Source organism: Scyliorhinus canicula, chromosome 4, assembly GCF_902713615.1.
Source record: "Scyliorhinus canicula chromosome 4, sScyCan1.1, whole genome shotgun sequence".
Classification (NCBI taxonomy): domain Eukaryota; kingdom Metazoa; phylum Chordata; class Chondrichthyes; order Carcharhiniformes; family Scyliorhinidae; genus Scyliorhinus; species Scyliorhinus canicula.
Genome location: NC_052149.1, coordinates 228,565,277 through 228,583,561, shown reverse-complemented (window position 1 = coordinate 228,583,561; position 18,285 = coordinate 228,565,277). Strand labels below are relative to the sequence as shown.

Below are 18,285 nucleotides of genomic sequence, written 5' to 3'. Positions count from 1 at the left end.
TGCAGACCATCCACAGTGTTATTCGGGAGGCAGTTCCTGGATTTTGACCCAGTGACAGTGAAGGAACGACCAATTTGTTCCCAAATCAGCAGCCTGGAGGGGACCAGGCTAGGTGGTGGTGTTCCCATGTATCTGCTCTTCTTGTCCTTGTAGATGGTAGCTCGTCAGTGCAACAAGAGATCTCTCGCCCCCCCCCGCCTCGGACACTCCACCGCAGCCTCCGGACACTGTCACTGCCCCAACGTGCCTCTTAGGGGGTCCTTGAGCCCCCCCTCACCCCACCAGTTAAGGGCAGAGCACCTCCGGGCCCGATTCCCTGGCACAGGAAACATGGCACCTGGGAACTTTGGCACTACCAACCTGCCACCCTGGTAGTGCCTCCCATGCACCATGGTAGTGCCAGCAGGAGTGGCAGAGTACCACCCTGCCCAGTGTACCACCCTGCCCAGAGTACCACCCTGCCCAGAATACCACCCTGCCCAGAATACCACCCTGCCCAGAATACCACCCTGCCCAGAGTACCACCCTGCCCAGAGTACCACCCTGCCCAGAATACCACCCTGCCCAGAGTACCACCCTGCCCAGAGTACCACCCTGCCCAGAATACCACCCTGCCCAGTGTACCACCCTGCCCAGAATACCACCCTGCCCAGAATACCACCCTGCCCAGAGTACCACCCTGCCCAGAATACCACCCTGCCCAGAGTACCACCCTGCCCAGAGTACCACCCTGCCCAGTGTACCACCCTGCCCAGTGTACCACCCTGCCCAGAGTACCACCCTGCCCAGTGTACCACCCTGCCCAGTGTACCACCCTGCCCAGAGTACCACCCTGGGAAAGCCCCCCAGGTGCCGTTTGTGTGTTATATGGAACCAGGGCATGGTCTCCCAGGCGTGGCCGTTCGTTCCTGGGCCTCGGGAGAATCAGGTGTTGACATATTAAAATGAGCCTAAACCTTGCCACTGCCCTCTCTCCCTTCCTGCTTATTACCCATCACTTTTCATTGTCTGGCCTTGTATTTACTTCACGTGATTTGGTGTCGACACTGCTCTTGTTGAGTGGCTTGCGATATTTTACTATGTCATACGGCGACACGGTAGCTTCAGAGCGCCAGTGTCCCGGGTTCGATTCCCGGCTTGGGTCACTGTCTGTGCGGAGTCTGCACGTTCTCCCTGAGTCTGCGTGGGTTTCCTCCGGGTGCTCCGGTTTCCTCCCACAAGTCCCGAAAGACGTGCTTGTTCGGTGAATTGGACATTCGGAATTCTCCCTCTGTGTACCCGAACAGGTGCCGGAATGTGGCGACAAGGGGATTTTCACAGTAACTTCATTGCTGTGTTAATGTAAGCCTACTTGTGACAATAAAGATTACTATTAGGTGCTATATAAATGCAAGTTGTTATTGCAGGTTTACACTTTTAAGAAGCAACGGACAGGAAATAGGGTCGGAGTTTTAATGCGAGACAGACAGTTTCCATCTCTTTCACCATTCCAAAATTGATCACCGCCACATTCCATTGCATTAAAAGGCAATACTGAATTACATTAAAATTAGTTCACACTCACTTTTCCTCTCAGCGATCTCATTGACACCTATAAGATTGTAAAAGTATTTGATATGTGGTTGAAGAGAGACTGTTTCTGCTGGCTGGGGAATCTCAAACACAGGGTTACAGTCTCGGGATAAGAGGGCCAATCATTCGGAAGGCAATTTACTATTCCAAAGTTGTGAATCTTTGGAATTCTCTAACCCAGAGGATTGTGGGTGCTCCATTGTTTAATACTTTTAAGGCCGGGATAGACTCGCGGGGAATGAAGCGAGATAGGGAGCGGGGAGGGAGATTGAGTTGAAGATCAACATCAGCCTGACTGGAATAATCCGTCTGGTCTACTCCTACTTCTGTTTCTTGTGTGGTGCTTCTCTCTGATTGATCTCTTCTTTGCTCTCGCTCTCTTCAACCGGTAGCACAGTGGTCAGCACTGCCGCCTCACAGATTGAGAGACCCGTGTTCAATTCCAACCTTGTGTGACTGTCCCCGTGTCTGCGTGGGTTTCCTCCGGGTGCTCTGGTTTCCTCCCACAGTCCAAAGATGTGCAGGGTAAGTGGGGTTATGAGGATAGGGCGGAGGAGTAGGCCTGGGTAGGATGCTCTTTCGGAGGGCTGGTGCAGGCACTATGGGCTGAATGGCCTCCTTCTGCACCGTAGGAATTCTATGGTTCCACCCTATAACATTGTCTTCGCCTTTGATCCCCCCCCCCCCAGCCTCACCTGAATTAAAAGTTCAGCCGGTTCATGAGCTCACTGAAAATTGAAACTCACATTTTTCTTCAGTAATGACCTCCTCTCCCCAGTCCCATTCCTCGGCTGACTATGAATGCCTCACTCGAAGCACAGGCCCCTATGGAACAAGGATCTCGTCACAAGAAGCAGCTGACTTCAAGTGGCTGAAAGTTATTCAACTACAGTGGGCGTCACAGCTGCACCCAGTCCTGCGCACATGCACACATGCAATCCAATGGGGAGCACTCGGCAGGGATTAAGAGGGATAACAGGCTCATATTTTATCGCCTTCTACTTTTTCCTCAGTAATAAATCTAACTTGTGAAATTTGGAGAGATTTATGATATAAAGCACCATGTCATTCCAGATGTTTCCCTTGTTGTCCAAAATATATCTATATAACATCTGCTTTTACTTAGCAGCTGCATGTACTACTGTACTTTTGCTCTCTTGACATTGTCCACAGGTTCTGAGTCAGCTGGGTTCCATTAAAGTAAAATCTTCTCTCACTTCTCTCCCATTCTTCACGTCCATTCTCTGAGCGATAGAACTCATTTTGCCTTTAGCAATAAAGCTCGTTCCCTCATTCATTACCCACTTGTGCAGATCAACTTATGGAATTAACCTACTTGTGGAAATCCCAAACTCAGATCAGCTCCGGCCTCATGGGGATTCCTCCTGTACCCCGCCCCCCTGTCCCCGCCAACCACTCCCTCCCCCACCCCCCTACCCCACCACACCGCCCACTCCCCAACATGTGCCATTATGGTGGAGCTGCCCATCAACCTGTCAAACCAAAGACAAAATTCTCCGTCTGCCCTCTGCTCCCTGCACCAACTCACCTTCCCGAACAAATCTAAACTGTGGAACTCCACGCTACTCCGCCACCCCTTTCCTTGCCTCTCAGTCAGGAGGTTGCGGGTTCAAATCCCACTCCAGAGACTTGAGCACATGACTCAGGACGATACCACCAGCACTATGCTGAGGGAGTGCAGGAGTGTCAGATGGGCAGTGCTGAGTGAGAACTGCACTGGGCAGTACTGAGGGAAAGCTGCACTGTTGGAGGGGCAGTACTGAGGGAAAGCTGCACTGTTGGAGGGGCAGTACTGAGGGAGCACAGCACTGTTGGAGGGGCAGTGCTGAGGGAGCACAGCACTGTTGGAGGGGCAGTACTGAGGGAGCACAGCACTGTTGGAGGGGCAGTACTGAGGGAGCACAGCAGTGTTGGAGGGGCAGTGCTGAGGGAGCACAGCACTGTTGGAGGGGCAGTACTGAGGGAGCACAGCAGTGTTGGAGGGGCACTGCTGAGGGAGCACAGCAGTGTTGGAGGGGCAGTGCTGAGGGAGCACAGGACTGTTGGAGGGGCAGTGCTGAGGGAGCACAGCACTGTTGGAGGGACAGTGCTGAGGGAAAGCTGCACTGTTGGAGGGGCAGTGCTGAGGGAAAGCTGCACTGTTGGAGGGACAGTGCTGAGGGAGCACAGCACTGTTGGAGGGGCAGTGCTAAGGGAGAACAGCACTGTTGGAGGGACAATGCTGAGGGAAAGCTGCACTGTTGGAGGGGCAGTGCTGAGGGAGCACAGCACTGTTGGAGGGACAGTGCTAAGGGAGAACAGCACTGTTGGAGGGACAGTGCTAAGGGAGAACAGCACTGTTGGAGGGGTAGTACGGAGGGAAAGCTGCACTGATGGAGGGGCAGTACGGAGGGAAAGCTGCACTGTTGGAGGGGCAGTGCTGAGGGAGCACAGCAGTGTTGGAGGGGCAGTGCTGAGGGAGCACAGCACTGTTGGAGGGGTAGTGCTGAGGGAGCACAGCACTGTTGGAGGGGCAGTACTGAGGGAGCACAGCACTGTTGGAGGGGTAGTACTGAGGGAGCACAGCAGTGTTGGAGGGCAGTGCTGAGGGAGCACAGCACTGTTGGAGGGGCAGTACTGAGGGAAAGCTGCACTGTTGGAGGGGCAGTACTGAGGGAGCACAGCAGTGTTGGAGGGGCAGTACTGAGGGAGTGCTGCACTGTTGGAGGGGCAGTACTGAGGGAGCACTGCACTGTTGGAGGGGCAGTACTGAGGGAGCACAGCACTGTTGGAGGGGCAGTACTGAGGGAGCACAGCACTGTTGGAGGGGCAGTACTGAGGAAAAGCTGCACTGTTGGAGGGGCAGTACTGAGGGAGCACAGCACTGTTGGAGGGGCAGTGCTGAGGGAAAGCTGCACTGTTGGAGGGGCAGTACTGAGGGAGCACAGCACTGTTGGAGGGGCAGTACTGAGGAAAAGCTGCACTGTTGGAGGGGCAGTACTGAGGGAGCACAGCAGTGTTGGAGGGGCAGTACTGAGGGAGCACAGCACTGTTGGAGGGGCAGTGCTGAGGGAAAGCTGCACTGTTGGAGGGGCAGTGCTGAGGGAGCACAGCACTGTTGGAGGGGCAGTGCTGAGGGAAAGCTGCACTGTTGGAGGTGCAGTGCTGAGGGAGCACAGCACTGTTAGAGGGGCAGTACTGAAGGAATGCTGTACTGATAGTGGGATAATGCTGAGGGAAAGCTGCACTGTTGGAGGCCCAGTATTGGAAGAATGCTGGACTGTCAGGGGGCAATACTGGGGGCGTGCTAACTATTGCTGTCTTTCAAATCAGACATTAAATTGAGCCCCCATCTCCTTCTCAGACACACTTAAAATATGCTATGGTGCGACTTCAAGGATGAGGAGGGGAGCTCGCTGCGGCGCCCTGGGATGATATTCATTCCTCAGCTAACATCACCAGAAAACTATCTTTCAGCCCATTATCTCATTGCTGTTTTTGGGATCTTGCTGTGCACAGATTAGCTGCACCATTTCCTCATTACAGCTGTAACTGCATTTCAAAAGTGCTTCATCAGTTAAAACGCCCTCTGGGGCACCTTGAAGGTCCCAGATGAATGCAAGTCTTTTCTTTCAAAATGTGGGCAAATGCCCTTCACCCACATCTGGGGCAGGATGTGAGTTTGCCCCTCATGCCACGTGTTTCCGCAGCCACCTGTGCCAGCAGTTCGGTAATGGGACACTCCCAGCCAGAAACTGGGATTTGCATGAACAATTTGAATAAAGAGCTGGAAATTGGATCGGGCGGTTCGGGCGGTTATGTGGATTATTATTAGACGAAGGCAATGAATGACTTCAAAGGGCAAAAAGATCCTTATATTCCTCATCGAGCGAGGTTTGGAGGAAGGAATTCATGATTGTCACCGAATATTCCTTCCGTCCCCCACCCCCGGTCCCCCCCCCCCCCCCCTCCCTCCCCCCCCCCCCGCCCCCCCCGGTCCCTCCATTCCAAACCCCCACACTCTGCATTCCTCCAGGATATCAAGGAGAAAAGGCGGGAAAATGGAGTTGAAGATTGTCACATCAGAGCAGTCATGATTTGATTGAATGGCGGTACAGGCATGATGGGCCGAATGGCCTACTTCTGCTCCCACACCTTGTGGTCTCTCCATCCGTTCTCCACTTGTTGTACCATACCTTACTGCTTGCTCAATTCCCTCACTCTTTCGCTCTCTACCCCACCATTCACAGAGGGACCTCCCCAGCCCTCTCTTCAACCCCCCCCCCCCCCCCCCCCCCCCCCCCCCAACACAAATCGCTGCACTTATAACCATTCTCCCCATCACTCCAACTACTTCCCATTTCATCTTTTGTGCAGCTGGGTCAAAAGCTTTTTTCTCTCCCCTTCGGTCACCTCTCCGAACGCAACCTCCTACCTCCCACTTGGTGTCTTGATGGACATCCAGCTTTGTGGGCGGGAGGCTATGTAAATATCAGTGTTGCTGTCTGGGGCCCCATGGGAGTGGCTCACCTACCTGCCAATTAGAGGCAAATGAGAAACAGAGACAGGAGAGAAAAAAACACCCTTCTGAACTTGCTTCATCAACATCTGACTTTGAGCTATGCACTTGGATCAAACGTGAAGGTTGTGATTTTCTTCCTGTGTGTATCTTGGCTCACTTCAACCCAGTGTTGAGAGGAATTACTAAGAAATGAATGTTTTGATGCTCTTCGAACTGCTCAAAGCTGCCAAAAGCTCAGGAGCCAGCTTCATTATATCCTGAAGCTGGCCTGTGTCAATCATGGTCAATAAATATGTGACAGTCACGGAAAAACCCAACGGGGGCTGCAGCAGAAACACAGGTTGAGGGGTGAGAATGTGCAAATCGCCACCATTGGGAAAGGTTGAAGTGAATGGTATTGAGGCGATGCTGGGCAAACATACGAGGGGACCAAAATTGCACACAGTTCTCCAGATGTGGCCTCACCAACATCTGTACAATTGCAGTAAGATTTCCTTACTCACATATTCCAATCGCTTTGCAAATGAAGCTGGTTCCATTTGCCACACAAGATCTAACTTTAGCTTTTTTTGAATATAAATATAATATACTGGTACTTTGAAATTTAGATGTATGAAGAAGGGTAAATGGGTTGGGTTCAAATCAATGGCAACTCATCGCGAATGGTTTGCAGAGGGAAGACCCCCACCAGCCACACTCACCTGCAGGTGATGGTAAGAGTGTTGCTTGCTTGGATCGAGTACTCCGTTGCTGAAATGTTGAGTGTGGGCGCTGACATGGAGAATCCCTGCACCAGACCTGCGGAGAGTCAGAGATATTCCAGTCACTTCAAACATTGGCGACATTCAACTCATAGCAGAAGGTACCACGTGATTCCCTTCCCGGACTCTAACAGCAGAGAAGGTGGTGCCATTCACCCCTTTATCTCTGCACTAGCCCTTTTAAAGAGCCATCCAATTAATCCCATTCCACCTTCTCTTTTCCATCACCCTGCAAGTTTTGGTTTCGTGGATCGATCCAATTTCCCTTCGAAAGTTACCGTTGAATCTTTCAGGCAGCATGAGGCCATTCGGCCCATCCTGTCTGCACCGGCTCTCCGAATGAGCAATTCATTTAGTTACATTTTCCTGCCACCGTCCCACAACCCCGCACATTCTTCCTTTTCAGATACCAGTCTAATTTGAGTACTTCAGCTGAACCTGCCTCCACCATACTCTCAGGCAGTACTTCCACACCTTGACGGTCCCTGTCAAGAGCGGAGTGGTGGCTCAGTGGTTAGCACTGTGTGGAGTTTGCACGTTCTGCCCATGTCTGCGTGGGTTTCCTCCGGGTGCTCCGGCTTCCTCCCAAAGATGTGCAGGTTAGGTGGATTGGACATGCTAAATTGCACCTTAGTGTCCAACAGGTTACGGGGAGAGGGTAGGGGGCATGGGCTTAAGTGGATTGCTCTTTCGGAGGGTAGGTGCAGACTCGATGGACCGAATGGCCTCCTTCCACACTATAGGGATTCTATGAATGAGAACGAGGAAATGCACTGCAGCTTCCAATGGCTCCATATTAACTACGAAAGGCAGAGTAGCACTTCTTCACACAAAGTGTAGTGATCAGGAATTCTCTCCCCGAGATCACAACTGAGATTGATAGTTGATAGATTCTTGTTGGGTGAGGGGGGGGGGGGGGGGGGGTTAAGGGTTACTGTCCCAAGCTGGGTACATGGAGTTAAGATGCAGGCCATAAGATGCTCAAACTGAATGTCAGAACAAGCTGGAGAGTCTGAATGGCCTTCGTCCTGCCCCAGTGAAACTGAGAGGGGGGGGTGAATATGGCGGGTTGTTGAGCGAGTGGGATTGACCTTTGACCCAGGATGAACGGCTGGATCTAAAGACTGGTCCGTCGGGTTCAGACAAACACATCTTGAACCTTGTGGCTTTTATAGAAGCTAATGACAGAGACCTCACCCGCAGGCTTTGTCTGTGCTGCAGTTCGGAACCTTTCCAATCAGACATCTTCAAAACACGAGATTCATTTTTACAACTTCAGCTGCCTCACATTCGCATTGGCAAATAAATACACTTGCCTCCCAACAAGAAAGTCTTTTCGCAAACAGTGCCAAAGGCAGTTTGTGAAATAATTGTTCCCAGATAATGACTGCAATCCTGTTAAACACTTCCCCTGCTCCCCATTTCTATTCAATGTGTGGGTGTAAGAAATGCCAGATGTTTGAAAAAGGGACAACATTAAAGAGTTTGGCCTCGTCGGTCCACGGGTTCACCACTCAAGACTCAATATAACAGCTTACTTCGGACATGACAAGCTCTTGGCTCTGTCCTCTCCCCTCTGGGACTTTCCAAGGGCCTCTTATTAACCTCCCAGCACATTACCCAACAGGCCATTCTTCACACACAAAGCCAAACTGTTCCATGAGGCTATTTAAGGCTAACACTCCCGGTGCTAACACTGAGGGAGTGCCGCACTGTCAGAGGGTCAGTACTGAGGGAGTGCTGCACTGTCAGAGGGTCAGTACTGAGGGAGTGCAGCACTGTCAGAGGGTCAGTACTGAGGGAGTGCCGCACTGTCAGAGGGTCAGTACTGAGGGAGTGCTGCACTGTCAGAGGGTCAGTACTGAGGGAGTGCTGCACTGTCAGAGGGTCAGTACTGAGGGAGTGCTGCACTGTCAGAGGGGCAGTACTGAGGGAGTGCTGCACTGTCAGAGGGTCAGTGCTGCACTGTCAGAGGGTCAGTGCTGAGGGAGTGCTGCACTGTCAGAGGGGCAGTACTGAGGGAGTGCTGCACTGTCAGAGGGTCAGTACTGAGGGAGTGCTGCACTGAAAGAAGGTCAGTACTGAGGGAGTGCTGCACTGTCAGAGGGTCAGTGCTGCACTGTCAGAGGGTCAGTGCTGAGGGTGTGCTGCACTGTCAGAGGAGCAGTACTGAGGGAGTGCTGCACTGTCAGAGGGGCAGTACTGAGGGACTGCTGCACTGTCAGAGGGGCAGTACTGAGGGACTGCTGCACTGTCAGAGGGTCAGTACTGGGAGAGTGCTACACTGTCAGAGGGTCAGTACTGAGGGAGCGCTGCACTGTCAGAGGGTCAGTTCTGAGGGAGTGCTGCACTGTCAGAGGGTCAGTACTGAGGGAGTGCTGCACTGTTAGAGGGTCAGTACTGGGAGAGTGCTACACTGTCAGAGGGTCAGTACTGAGGGAGCGCTGCACTGTCAGAGGGTCAGTTCTGAGGGAGTGCTGCACTGTCAGAGGGTCAGTTCTGAGGGAGTGCTGCACTGTCAGAGGGTCAGTACTGAGGGAGTGCTGCACTGTCAGAGGGTCAGTACTGAGGGAGCGCTGCACTGTCAGAGGGTCAGTACTGAGCGAGTGCTGCACTGTCAGAGGGTCAGTACTGAGGGAGTGCTGCACTGTCAGAGGGTCAGTACTGAGGGAGCGCTGCACTGTCAGAGGGTCAGTACTGAGCGAGTGCTGCACTGTCAGAGGGTAAGTACTGAGGGAGCGCTGCACTGTCAGAGGGTCAGTACTGAGGGGGTGCTGCACTGTCAGAGGGTCAGTACTGAGGGAGTGCTGCACTGTCAGAGGGTCAGTACTGAGCGAGTGCTGCACTGTCAGAGGGTCAGTACTGAGCGAGTGCTGCACTGTCAGAGAAGCCACCTTTAGGATCAGACGTTAATCTGAGGCCGTGACTGTTCTCTCAGGCAGAGGATCCCTCAGAAGAATTGTGCTGGGATAACAACCATCCATCAAACAATGTCACTCAGTATTGATTATTTTGCTGATCATGCTGCCGTCCATGGAATCTTGCTGTGCACACATGGGTTTCTGTGTTTACAATATTATAACAGTGATTACGTTTTAGAAAGTACTTCTTTGTCAGTAAAATGTTTTGTAATGTGCCGCGGCTGTGCAAGGCGCTGTAGAAATGCAAATACTTCTTCCACTGCAGTAAAGGTGCAGACATCACCAGCTCTGTACGAGTTCAGTGCCTGGTGAACAACCCACACACCCTCCAAAATTAAAAAACAGGATACTGGAGATGATGTTTGAAAATTCACACGAGGTGGGTGGGGTTCCTGTTTTCCTGCATGTTTACAGAATCTTGAACAGCAAATAATCCAACCCTGTCAGAGCAGTGCGGAGTCGCACATGCAGGATATTGCGTGCTCCTCAACACACCGTTAGTGCACGGCATCAACAAGCTGTGAGACACCTTTGATTCTTGGCCGATCAGTGAATGGCGGAGATCCTGACACTCAGACATCAATCGCATAGGATTTAGAGAACAGAGATTGGCCCAAATGCTTGTCGGACCCCTGATGCAGTTTCAGCTCGACACGAAACTCCTCTCACCCCATTTCATCTCACCCCATCAGTACATCTTTTTATTCCGTCTTCCCTCATGTATTTACCTAATCCCCCCCTTCTCGACATCTACGCCATTCGCCACATCCACTCCCCCCCGGTGGGGAGTTCCATAATCTCACCACTCACACAAATATTAGTGATGTGGATTTGCAGAGTGAGTATTGGAACAGTGACAGAATTCCTGCCTCTGAATCAGGAAGTTACGGGCTGGAATCTTGTATCAAACAGCCTCAGTGGGTAACAGTGCCTGTGGACCCGTATCCTTGTGAGACTTAGTACAGGGGTCCCCGGGGGTGTATCAATATTTACAGGGCATTCCCGGGAGTGTGTCAGTATTTACAGGGTGTGGTGTTCTTTGTGGTTCAGATCCAAGGATGGTTGGCGTAGTGTTCACAAAGACCTCAACTACCTTTTCTATTAAACAAAGCTAAAGATTTATTTACACTACGTAATTGAATTTGATCTCTTACTTCTATATAATAAACAATTGACAATAAACATACAACGTACACTCATCTACCACTAATATCTACACTAATACAATAACTATGATCTGCTCTCACTCACACTAACTTTCCTATAGACTTTCTCCTAGACTTCTCCTCAACACTTTATATAGTTCTGCATCTTGCTCCCTCTAGTGGTTGACTTGGACATAACATTAACCTTTGCAGTTCTGTACATTTCTCATAATATCACATACCCCTTTCTTTGAAACAAAAACGTTATAAATTCAGTTTCTAACATTTTTTGAATATAACAGTAATGAGGATGCATCATTATATTTTACATTCAATAGCAAAAGTTAAATATCATACCACAGCAGTGATTACAGAGTAATGGTTATTAACGCGACATTATAAATTCAGTCTAATCGGCGGTTTTCACATTCTCATTGATTTTCTTAGTGTACTTACTGAAGTGTTCAAATCACCTTCCATGTTTTCTTGTCGACAATGAAGGATTTGGAAAGTCAATGTTGCGGAATATGGTATCCGGAGCAACAATATTAGGAGTTTGAAATGGAACGTAATTCTTTATCTTCAATAATGCTCTTCGATTACTTCGAAACATTGTGCCATGTTCAGTTTGTACCAAATATGATCTTGGTGCTATCTCTCGTAATACCTTAGCAACATGTGACCATCCACCATCAAGATTCTGTATTCTGACATAATCTCCTCCTTGTAACGACTGTTTTGTGTGCCTATTGTAGTAGGCTTTTCGTTTTATTTTTTGTAACGTTATTCTGTCACCGTAGTAATTGTTCATCCATATTTGGAAATGTTATTTCTGGTAGAGTCGTATAAATTTTTCTTCCCATCAATATCTGGGCGGGTGACATACCTGGTGACAGTGGAATAGCTTTGTATGCCTACAGTGCTAACGAGAAATCTTTGTTGTCATCTAGTGCTTTGCTGAATAGTTCTTCACTATTCCGATGCCTTTCCCAGCTTTCCCATCGGATTGCGAGTACAATGGACTTGACGTTATATTTTGGAAATTCTAACTTTCCACAAATTCCCAGCTGGTAAAGCAAGGACCATTGTCGGAAACAACTTTCAATGTAATGCCATGTTGAGCAAATACAGATTTTGTTGCTCTGATGACTGATCGAGTTGTTGAATCTGTGAGCATATTAACCTCAGGATAGTTAGAATAGTTATCAACAATGACTAAATAATCATGTCCTTTGAAATAGAAGAGGTCCATTCCAACTTTCAACCATGGGTAAGTGACTACTTCATTTTCTTCAAAGCTTTCTTTGCATTGTGCAGATTGATGCATCTGGTAAATGCCGCATTTCTGCACATGATTGTCCACCGTACCAGCCTCCCCGAACAGGCGGCGGAATGTGGCAACTAGGGGCTTTTCAGTAACTTCATTTGAAGTCTACTTGTGACAAGAAGCAATTTTCATTTCATTTCATTTTCATATCCTTGTTGATCCCAGGCCAGTACACAGATTGTCTTGTTCATTTGCGACATTTTTCAATTTCTTGGTGCCCTTCAAGTATCTGTTCCAGGACATCTTTCCGTAGGCAGGAGGGAATGACTACTCTGTCCCCTTTAAGCAGGAATCCGTTAATCACAGTGAGGTCATCTTTGACACTACGAAAACTGGTACAACAGTCATTGGGCCATCCTTCTCTCAGGTATTGGCTTACCCATTGGAGTGTCAAGTCCTTCTCTGTTTCTTCGCGTATTAGACGTAGCTTGTTGTCAGATACTGGTAGCATGTCTGCAATAAATGAAGGTTGCGCTTCCGCAAAGTGTACTATTTCTGAAGCCGAGGCATCAATATTATTTGTAGCTCTTGATAACGTATCAACAACAACTAATTATTTTCCTAGCATGTAGACTAGGGCGAAAACGTATCTACGTAGCTTCATCAGCATTCTCTGAAGTCATGGGGACATCTCGTTAAGGTCTTTCTTGATGATGCTGACCAAAGGTCTATGATCAGTTTCAACTACAAAGTGTGGTAAACCAAATATATAATCATGAAATGTGGTTATGCCGGTTAAAAGACCAATGCATTCTTTTTCTATTTGCGCATACTGTTGCTCTGTTGGAGTCACCAAGCGAGATGCACGTGCTCTGACGTGATGTCTTCTTTCTTGGGTATGGGATAGCGTTCCCTCTTAATATTATTATTCAGATCTTTTGTATCTATGCATACTCTTAGCTCTCCATTAGGTTTGCGTACGCATATCAGCAAACTGACCCAGTCTGTTGGTTTGGTCACCTGGGAAATGATGTCTGACTGTTGCATTCAGTCAAGGTCAGTCTTGAGATGATCTCTCAATGGAACTGGCACTCTTCTGGGCACATGTATTACAGGTTTAGCATCCTTTTTCACTTTGATACTATGTAAAGGGTAGGGTGCCCATTTCAGAGTATACATGGTCAAATTTACCCAAAATTTGTTCAATTCCATCTTTAAGCGTGACATTTGAATTATTGGTTGCGTGTATCCTTGAAAGCAAGTTGAGTTTGCTGCAAACATCCACCCCAAGCTTTGCCATTTTCTACTATTTCGAAGCCTAATGGCACACTGATGCCACCATTCTGAACGGTGAGACAGCAGGAACCTCTCGTGGCTTTGGCATTGCCGTTATAGTCAGTCAATGGACAGCTTGATTTCTTTATTTGTGGTTTGCTGTGCACTTGACTGAGGTCCTGTTCAGTTATTAAATTTGCATGTGCACTTGTATCTAATTTAAATGGAACCTCAGACCCATTAATGTTGAGTATTATAGTCCACTCTTGAATAATTTTGGAGAGCTGATATATTGGATTGTTATCACAGTCCAGTGCATTAACCCTAGTAATCTCATCGACCATGAAAGTATCTTTCAGGGCACATTGGGAGCAATCACATTATCAGGTAAGACTTTGTTTTCTATTCCTTCACTCTACACTCTGAATCTTCCTATAAGAACATAAGAACATAAGAACTAGGAGCAGGTGTAGGCCATCTGGCCCCTCGAGCCTGCTCCGCCATTCAATTAGATCATGGCTGATCTTTTGTGGACTCAGCTCCACTTTCCGGCCCGAACACCATAACCCTTAATCCCTTTATTGTTCAAAAAGCTATCTATCTTTACTTTAAAAACATGTAATGAAGGAGCCTCAACTGCTTCACTGGGCAAGGAATTCCATAGATTCACAACCCTTTGGGTGAAGAAGTTCCTCCTAAACTCAGTCCTAAATCTACTTCCCCTTATTTTGAGGCTATTTCCCCTAGTTCTGCTGTCACCCGCCAGTGGAAACAACCTGCCCGCATCTATCCTATCTATTCCCTTCATAATTTTAAATGTTTCTATAAGATCCCCCCTCATCCTTCTAAATTCCAACGAGTACAGTCCCAGTCTACTCAACCTCTCCTCATAATCCAACCCCTTCAGCTCTGGGATTAACCTAGTGAATCTCCTCTGCACACCCTCCAGTGCCAGTACGTCCTTTCTCAAGTAAGGAGACCAAAACTGAACACAATACTCCAGGTGTGGCCGCACTAACACCTTATACAATTGCAACATAACCTCCCTAGTCTTAAACTCCATCCCTCTAGCAATGAAGGACAAAATTCCATTTGCCTTCTTAATCACCTGTTGCACTTGTAAACCAACCTTCTGTGACTCATGCACTAGCACACCCAAGTCTCTCTGAACAGCGGCATGCTTTAATATTTTATCGTTTAAATAATAATCCCGTTTGCTGTTATTCCTACCAAAATGATAACCTCACATTTGTCAACATTGTATTCCATCTGCCAGACCCTAGCCCATTCACTTAGCCTATCCAAATCCCTCTGCAGACTTCCAGTATCCTCTGCACTTTTCGCTTTACCACTCATCTTAGTGTCATCTGCAAACTTGGACACATTGCCCTTGGTCCCCAACTCCAAATCATCTATGTAAATTGTGAACAATTGTGGGCCCAACACGGATCCCTGAGGGACACCACTAGCTACTGGTTGCCAACCAGAGAAACACCCATTTATCCCAACTCTTTGCTTTCTATTAATTAACCAATCCTCTATCCATGCTACTACTTTACCCTTAATGCCATGCATCTTTATCTTATGCAGCAACCTTTTGTGTGGCACCTTGTCAAAGGCTTTCTGGAAATCCAGATATACCACATCCCTCAGCTCCCCGTTATCTACTGCACTGGTAATGTCCTCAAAAAATTCTACTAAATTAGTTAGGCTTGACCTGCCCTTTACGAACCCATGCTGCGTCTGCCCAATGGGACAATTTCTATCCAGATGCCTCGCAATTTCTTCCTTGATGATAGATTCCAGCATCTTCCCTACTACCGAAGTTAAGCTCACTGGCCTATAATTTCCTGCTTTCTGCCTACCTCCTTTTTTAAACAGTGGCGTCACGTTTGCTAATTTCCAATCCACCGGGACCACCCCAGAGTCTAGTGAATTTCAGTAAATTATCACTAGTGCATCTGCAATTTCCCTAGCGTTGTACGATGTTTTAAATGTATTTGTGAAACGGCCCTGTGCTGCAAAGTGATTGTATTTGCAACATTTGGAACATTGTTTGCCTTTTGCCGGACATTTTTTTTTAACTGTGGGCGTGGCCACAGCGTGTGCATGTCATCACACTCGTGGCGTCACTTTAAAAATGGCCACCAGCCATTGCGCGTAGTTTTGGTGCTGCGCCACAGCATTAATGGCGCCAGCCATGTTTCACGACTTCGGGCCTTTTTCGTTTGCCCTGATCTCCGCATACTCAAAGGTCGCCTGTTCACTGGCTTTACACAAATTAATTATTTCATCTCGCGGCAACATCGGTCGTCTCAGCATTTTTTCTCGCAAACGTTCATCATTAATTCCAAAGACAATTTGATCGCGAAGCATTGAATCAGCAACGGAGGAGAAGTTACAGGACAGCGCTCTTAATTTTAAAGCAGTAGCAAAAGAATCTGCCTAATCCCCTTTCAGCTGCAGCCTCTTTCTGAACATTAGCGCTCGTACGTCTCGTTCACTTGCTTTTTGCAGTGAGCATCAAATTCTTCCAGCACCACATTATATTTGTTTTATCCTCATCTTCAGCAAATGCAAATGAGTTAAACAACTCTAATGCCTGCAGCCCAGCCAAATTCAGAAGATGCACAATTTTTCTCTGATCGGAAGCATTTTCTAGCGCGGAGGCAGATAAGAAAACTTCAAACTGTTGTTTGAAAAATTTCCAATTTTGACACAGTTTAGTGGTCATCCTGAAGTGTTCTGTTCTTTTAAGGCCTTCCATCTTACTATCCGTTGTTAGTGCAGATTTTTCAATTGGTGTAGCGGCGTGACTGTTTTTCTGAATTTTCTTAAAGCTATAATACCAAAACAAATTGCTTATTATTTTTAGAAATCAACTCCTGGTACCATGTGATGTTCTTTGTGCTTCAGATCCGAGGATGGTTGGCATGGTGTTCACAAAGACCACAACTAGCTTTTGTATTGAACAAAGCTAAATATTTATTTACGCTACTTAATTGAATTCGACTCTTACTACTGTATATGGAGATGCTGGCGTTGGACTGGGGTGGGCTCAGTAAGAAGTCGTACAACACCAGGTTGAAGTCCAACAGGTTTGTTATGAATCACGTGTTCATTCATTGTTGCAGCGTCTGCATGGTCTCACCAGTGTACCCTGCCTCGGGACATTATTTCCTGGAGCGTATGAGGTAGACAACGTTGGCCGAGTCGCACGAGTATGTACCGCATACCTGGTGGGTGGTGTTCTCATGTGTAATGGTGGTGCCCAGGTCGATGATCTGGTACGTCTTGCAGAGATTGCTATGGCAGGTTGTGTGGTGTCATGGTCGCTGTTCTCCTGAAGGTTGGTTAGTTTTCTGCAAGCAATGGTCTGTTTGAGGCTGCACAGTTGTTTGAAGGCAAGTAGTGGGGGGGAGGGGGGGTGGCTTTGAAAGGATGTTCGACTTTCCGATATCTTCTTAATCACCTGTTGCACTTGTAAACCAACCTTCTGTGACTCATGCACTAGCACACCCAAGTCTCTCTGAACAGCGGCATGCTTTAATATTTTATCGTTTAAATAATAATCCCGTTTGCTGTTATTCCTACCAAAATGATAACCTCACATTTGTCAACATTGTATTCCATCTGCCAGACCCTAGCCCATTCACTTAGCCTATCCAAATCCCTCTGCAGACTTCCAGTATCCTCTGCACTTTTCGCTTTACCACTCATCTTAGTGTCATCTGCAAACTTGGACACATTGCCCTTGGTCCCCAACTCCAAATCATCTATGTAAATTGTGAACAATTGTGGGCCCAACACGGATCCCTGAGGGACACCACTAGCTACTGGTTGCCAACCAGAGAAACACCCATTTATCCCAACTCTTTGCTTTCTATTAATTAACCAATCCTCTATCCATGCTACTACTTTACCCTTAATGCCATGCATCTTTATCTTATGCAGCAACCTTTTGTGTGGCACCTTGTCAAAGGCTTTCTGGAAATCCAGATATACCACATCCCTCAGCTCCCCGTTATCTACTGCACTGGTAATGTCCTCAAAAAATTCTACTAAATTAGTTAGGCTTGACCTGCCCTTTACGAACCCATGCTGCGTCTGCCCAATGGGACAATTTCTATCCAGATGCCTCGCAATTTCTTCCTTGATGATAGATTCCAGCATCTTCCCTACTACCGAAGTTAAGCTCACTGGCCTATAATTTCCTGCTTTCTGCCTACCTCCTTTTTTAAACAGTGGCGTCACGTTTGCTAATTTCCAATCCACCGGGACCACCCCAGAGTCTAGTGAATTTCAGTAAATTATCACTAGTGCATCTGCAATTTCCCTAGCGTTGTACGATGTTTTAAATGTATTTGTGAAACGGCCCTGTGCTGCAAAGTGATTGTATTTGCAACATTTGGAACATTGTTTGCCTTTTGCCGGACATTTTTTTTTAACTGTGGGCGTGGCCACAGCGTGTGCATGTCATCACACTCGTGGCGTCACTTTAAAAATGGCCACCAGCCATTGCGCGTAGTTTTTGGTGCTGCGCCACAGCATTAATGGCGCCAGCCATGTTTCACGACTTCGGGCCTTTTTCGTTTGCCCTGATCTCCGCATACTCAAAGGTCGCCTGTTCACTGGCTTTACACAAATTAATTATTTCATCTCGCGGCAACATCGGTCGTCTCAGCATTTTTTCTCGCAAACGTTCATCATTAATTCCAAAGACAATTTGATCGCGAAGCATTGAATCAGCAACGGAGGAGAAGTTACAGGACAGCGCTCTTAATTTTAAAGCAGTAGCAAAAGAATCTGCCTAATCCCCTTT

The 18,285-nt window shown here is 47.9% G+C and overlaps 1 protein-coding gene across 1 annotated transcript in view; it reads right to left on the bottom strand.

Moving 5' to 3' along the window:
• flt4 (fms related receptor tyrosine kinase 4) overlaps positions 1 to 18,285 on the bottom strand; it is a 324,249-nt gene that overhangs the window by 168,614 nt on the left and 137,350 nt on the right. The window contains exon 2 of the mRNA XM_038796200.1: positions 6,796 to 6,892. Within this exon, the coding sequence (XP_038652128.1) occupies positions 6,796 to 6,892 (97 nt within the window). The remainder of the gene's footprint in view (positions 1 to 6,795; positions 6,893 to 18,285) is intronic.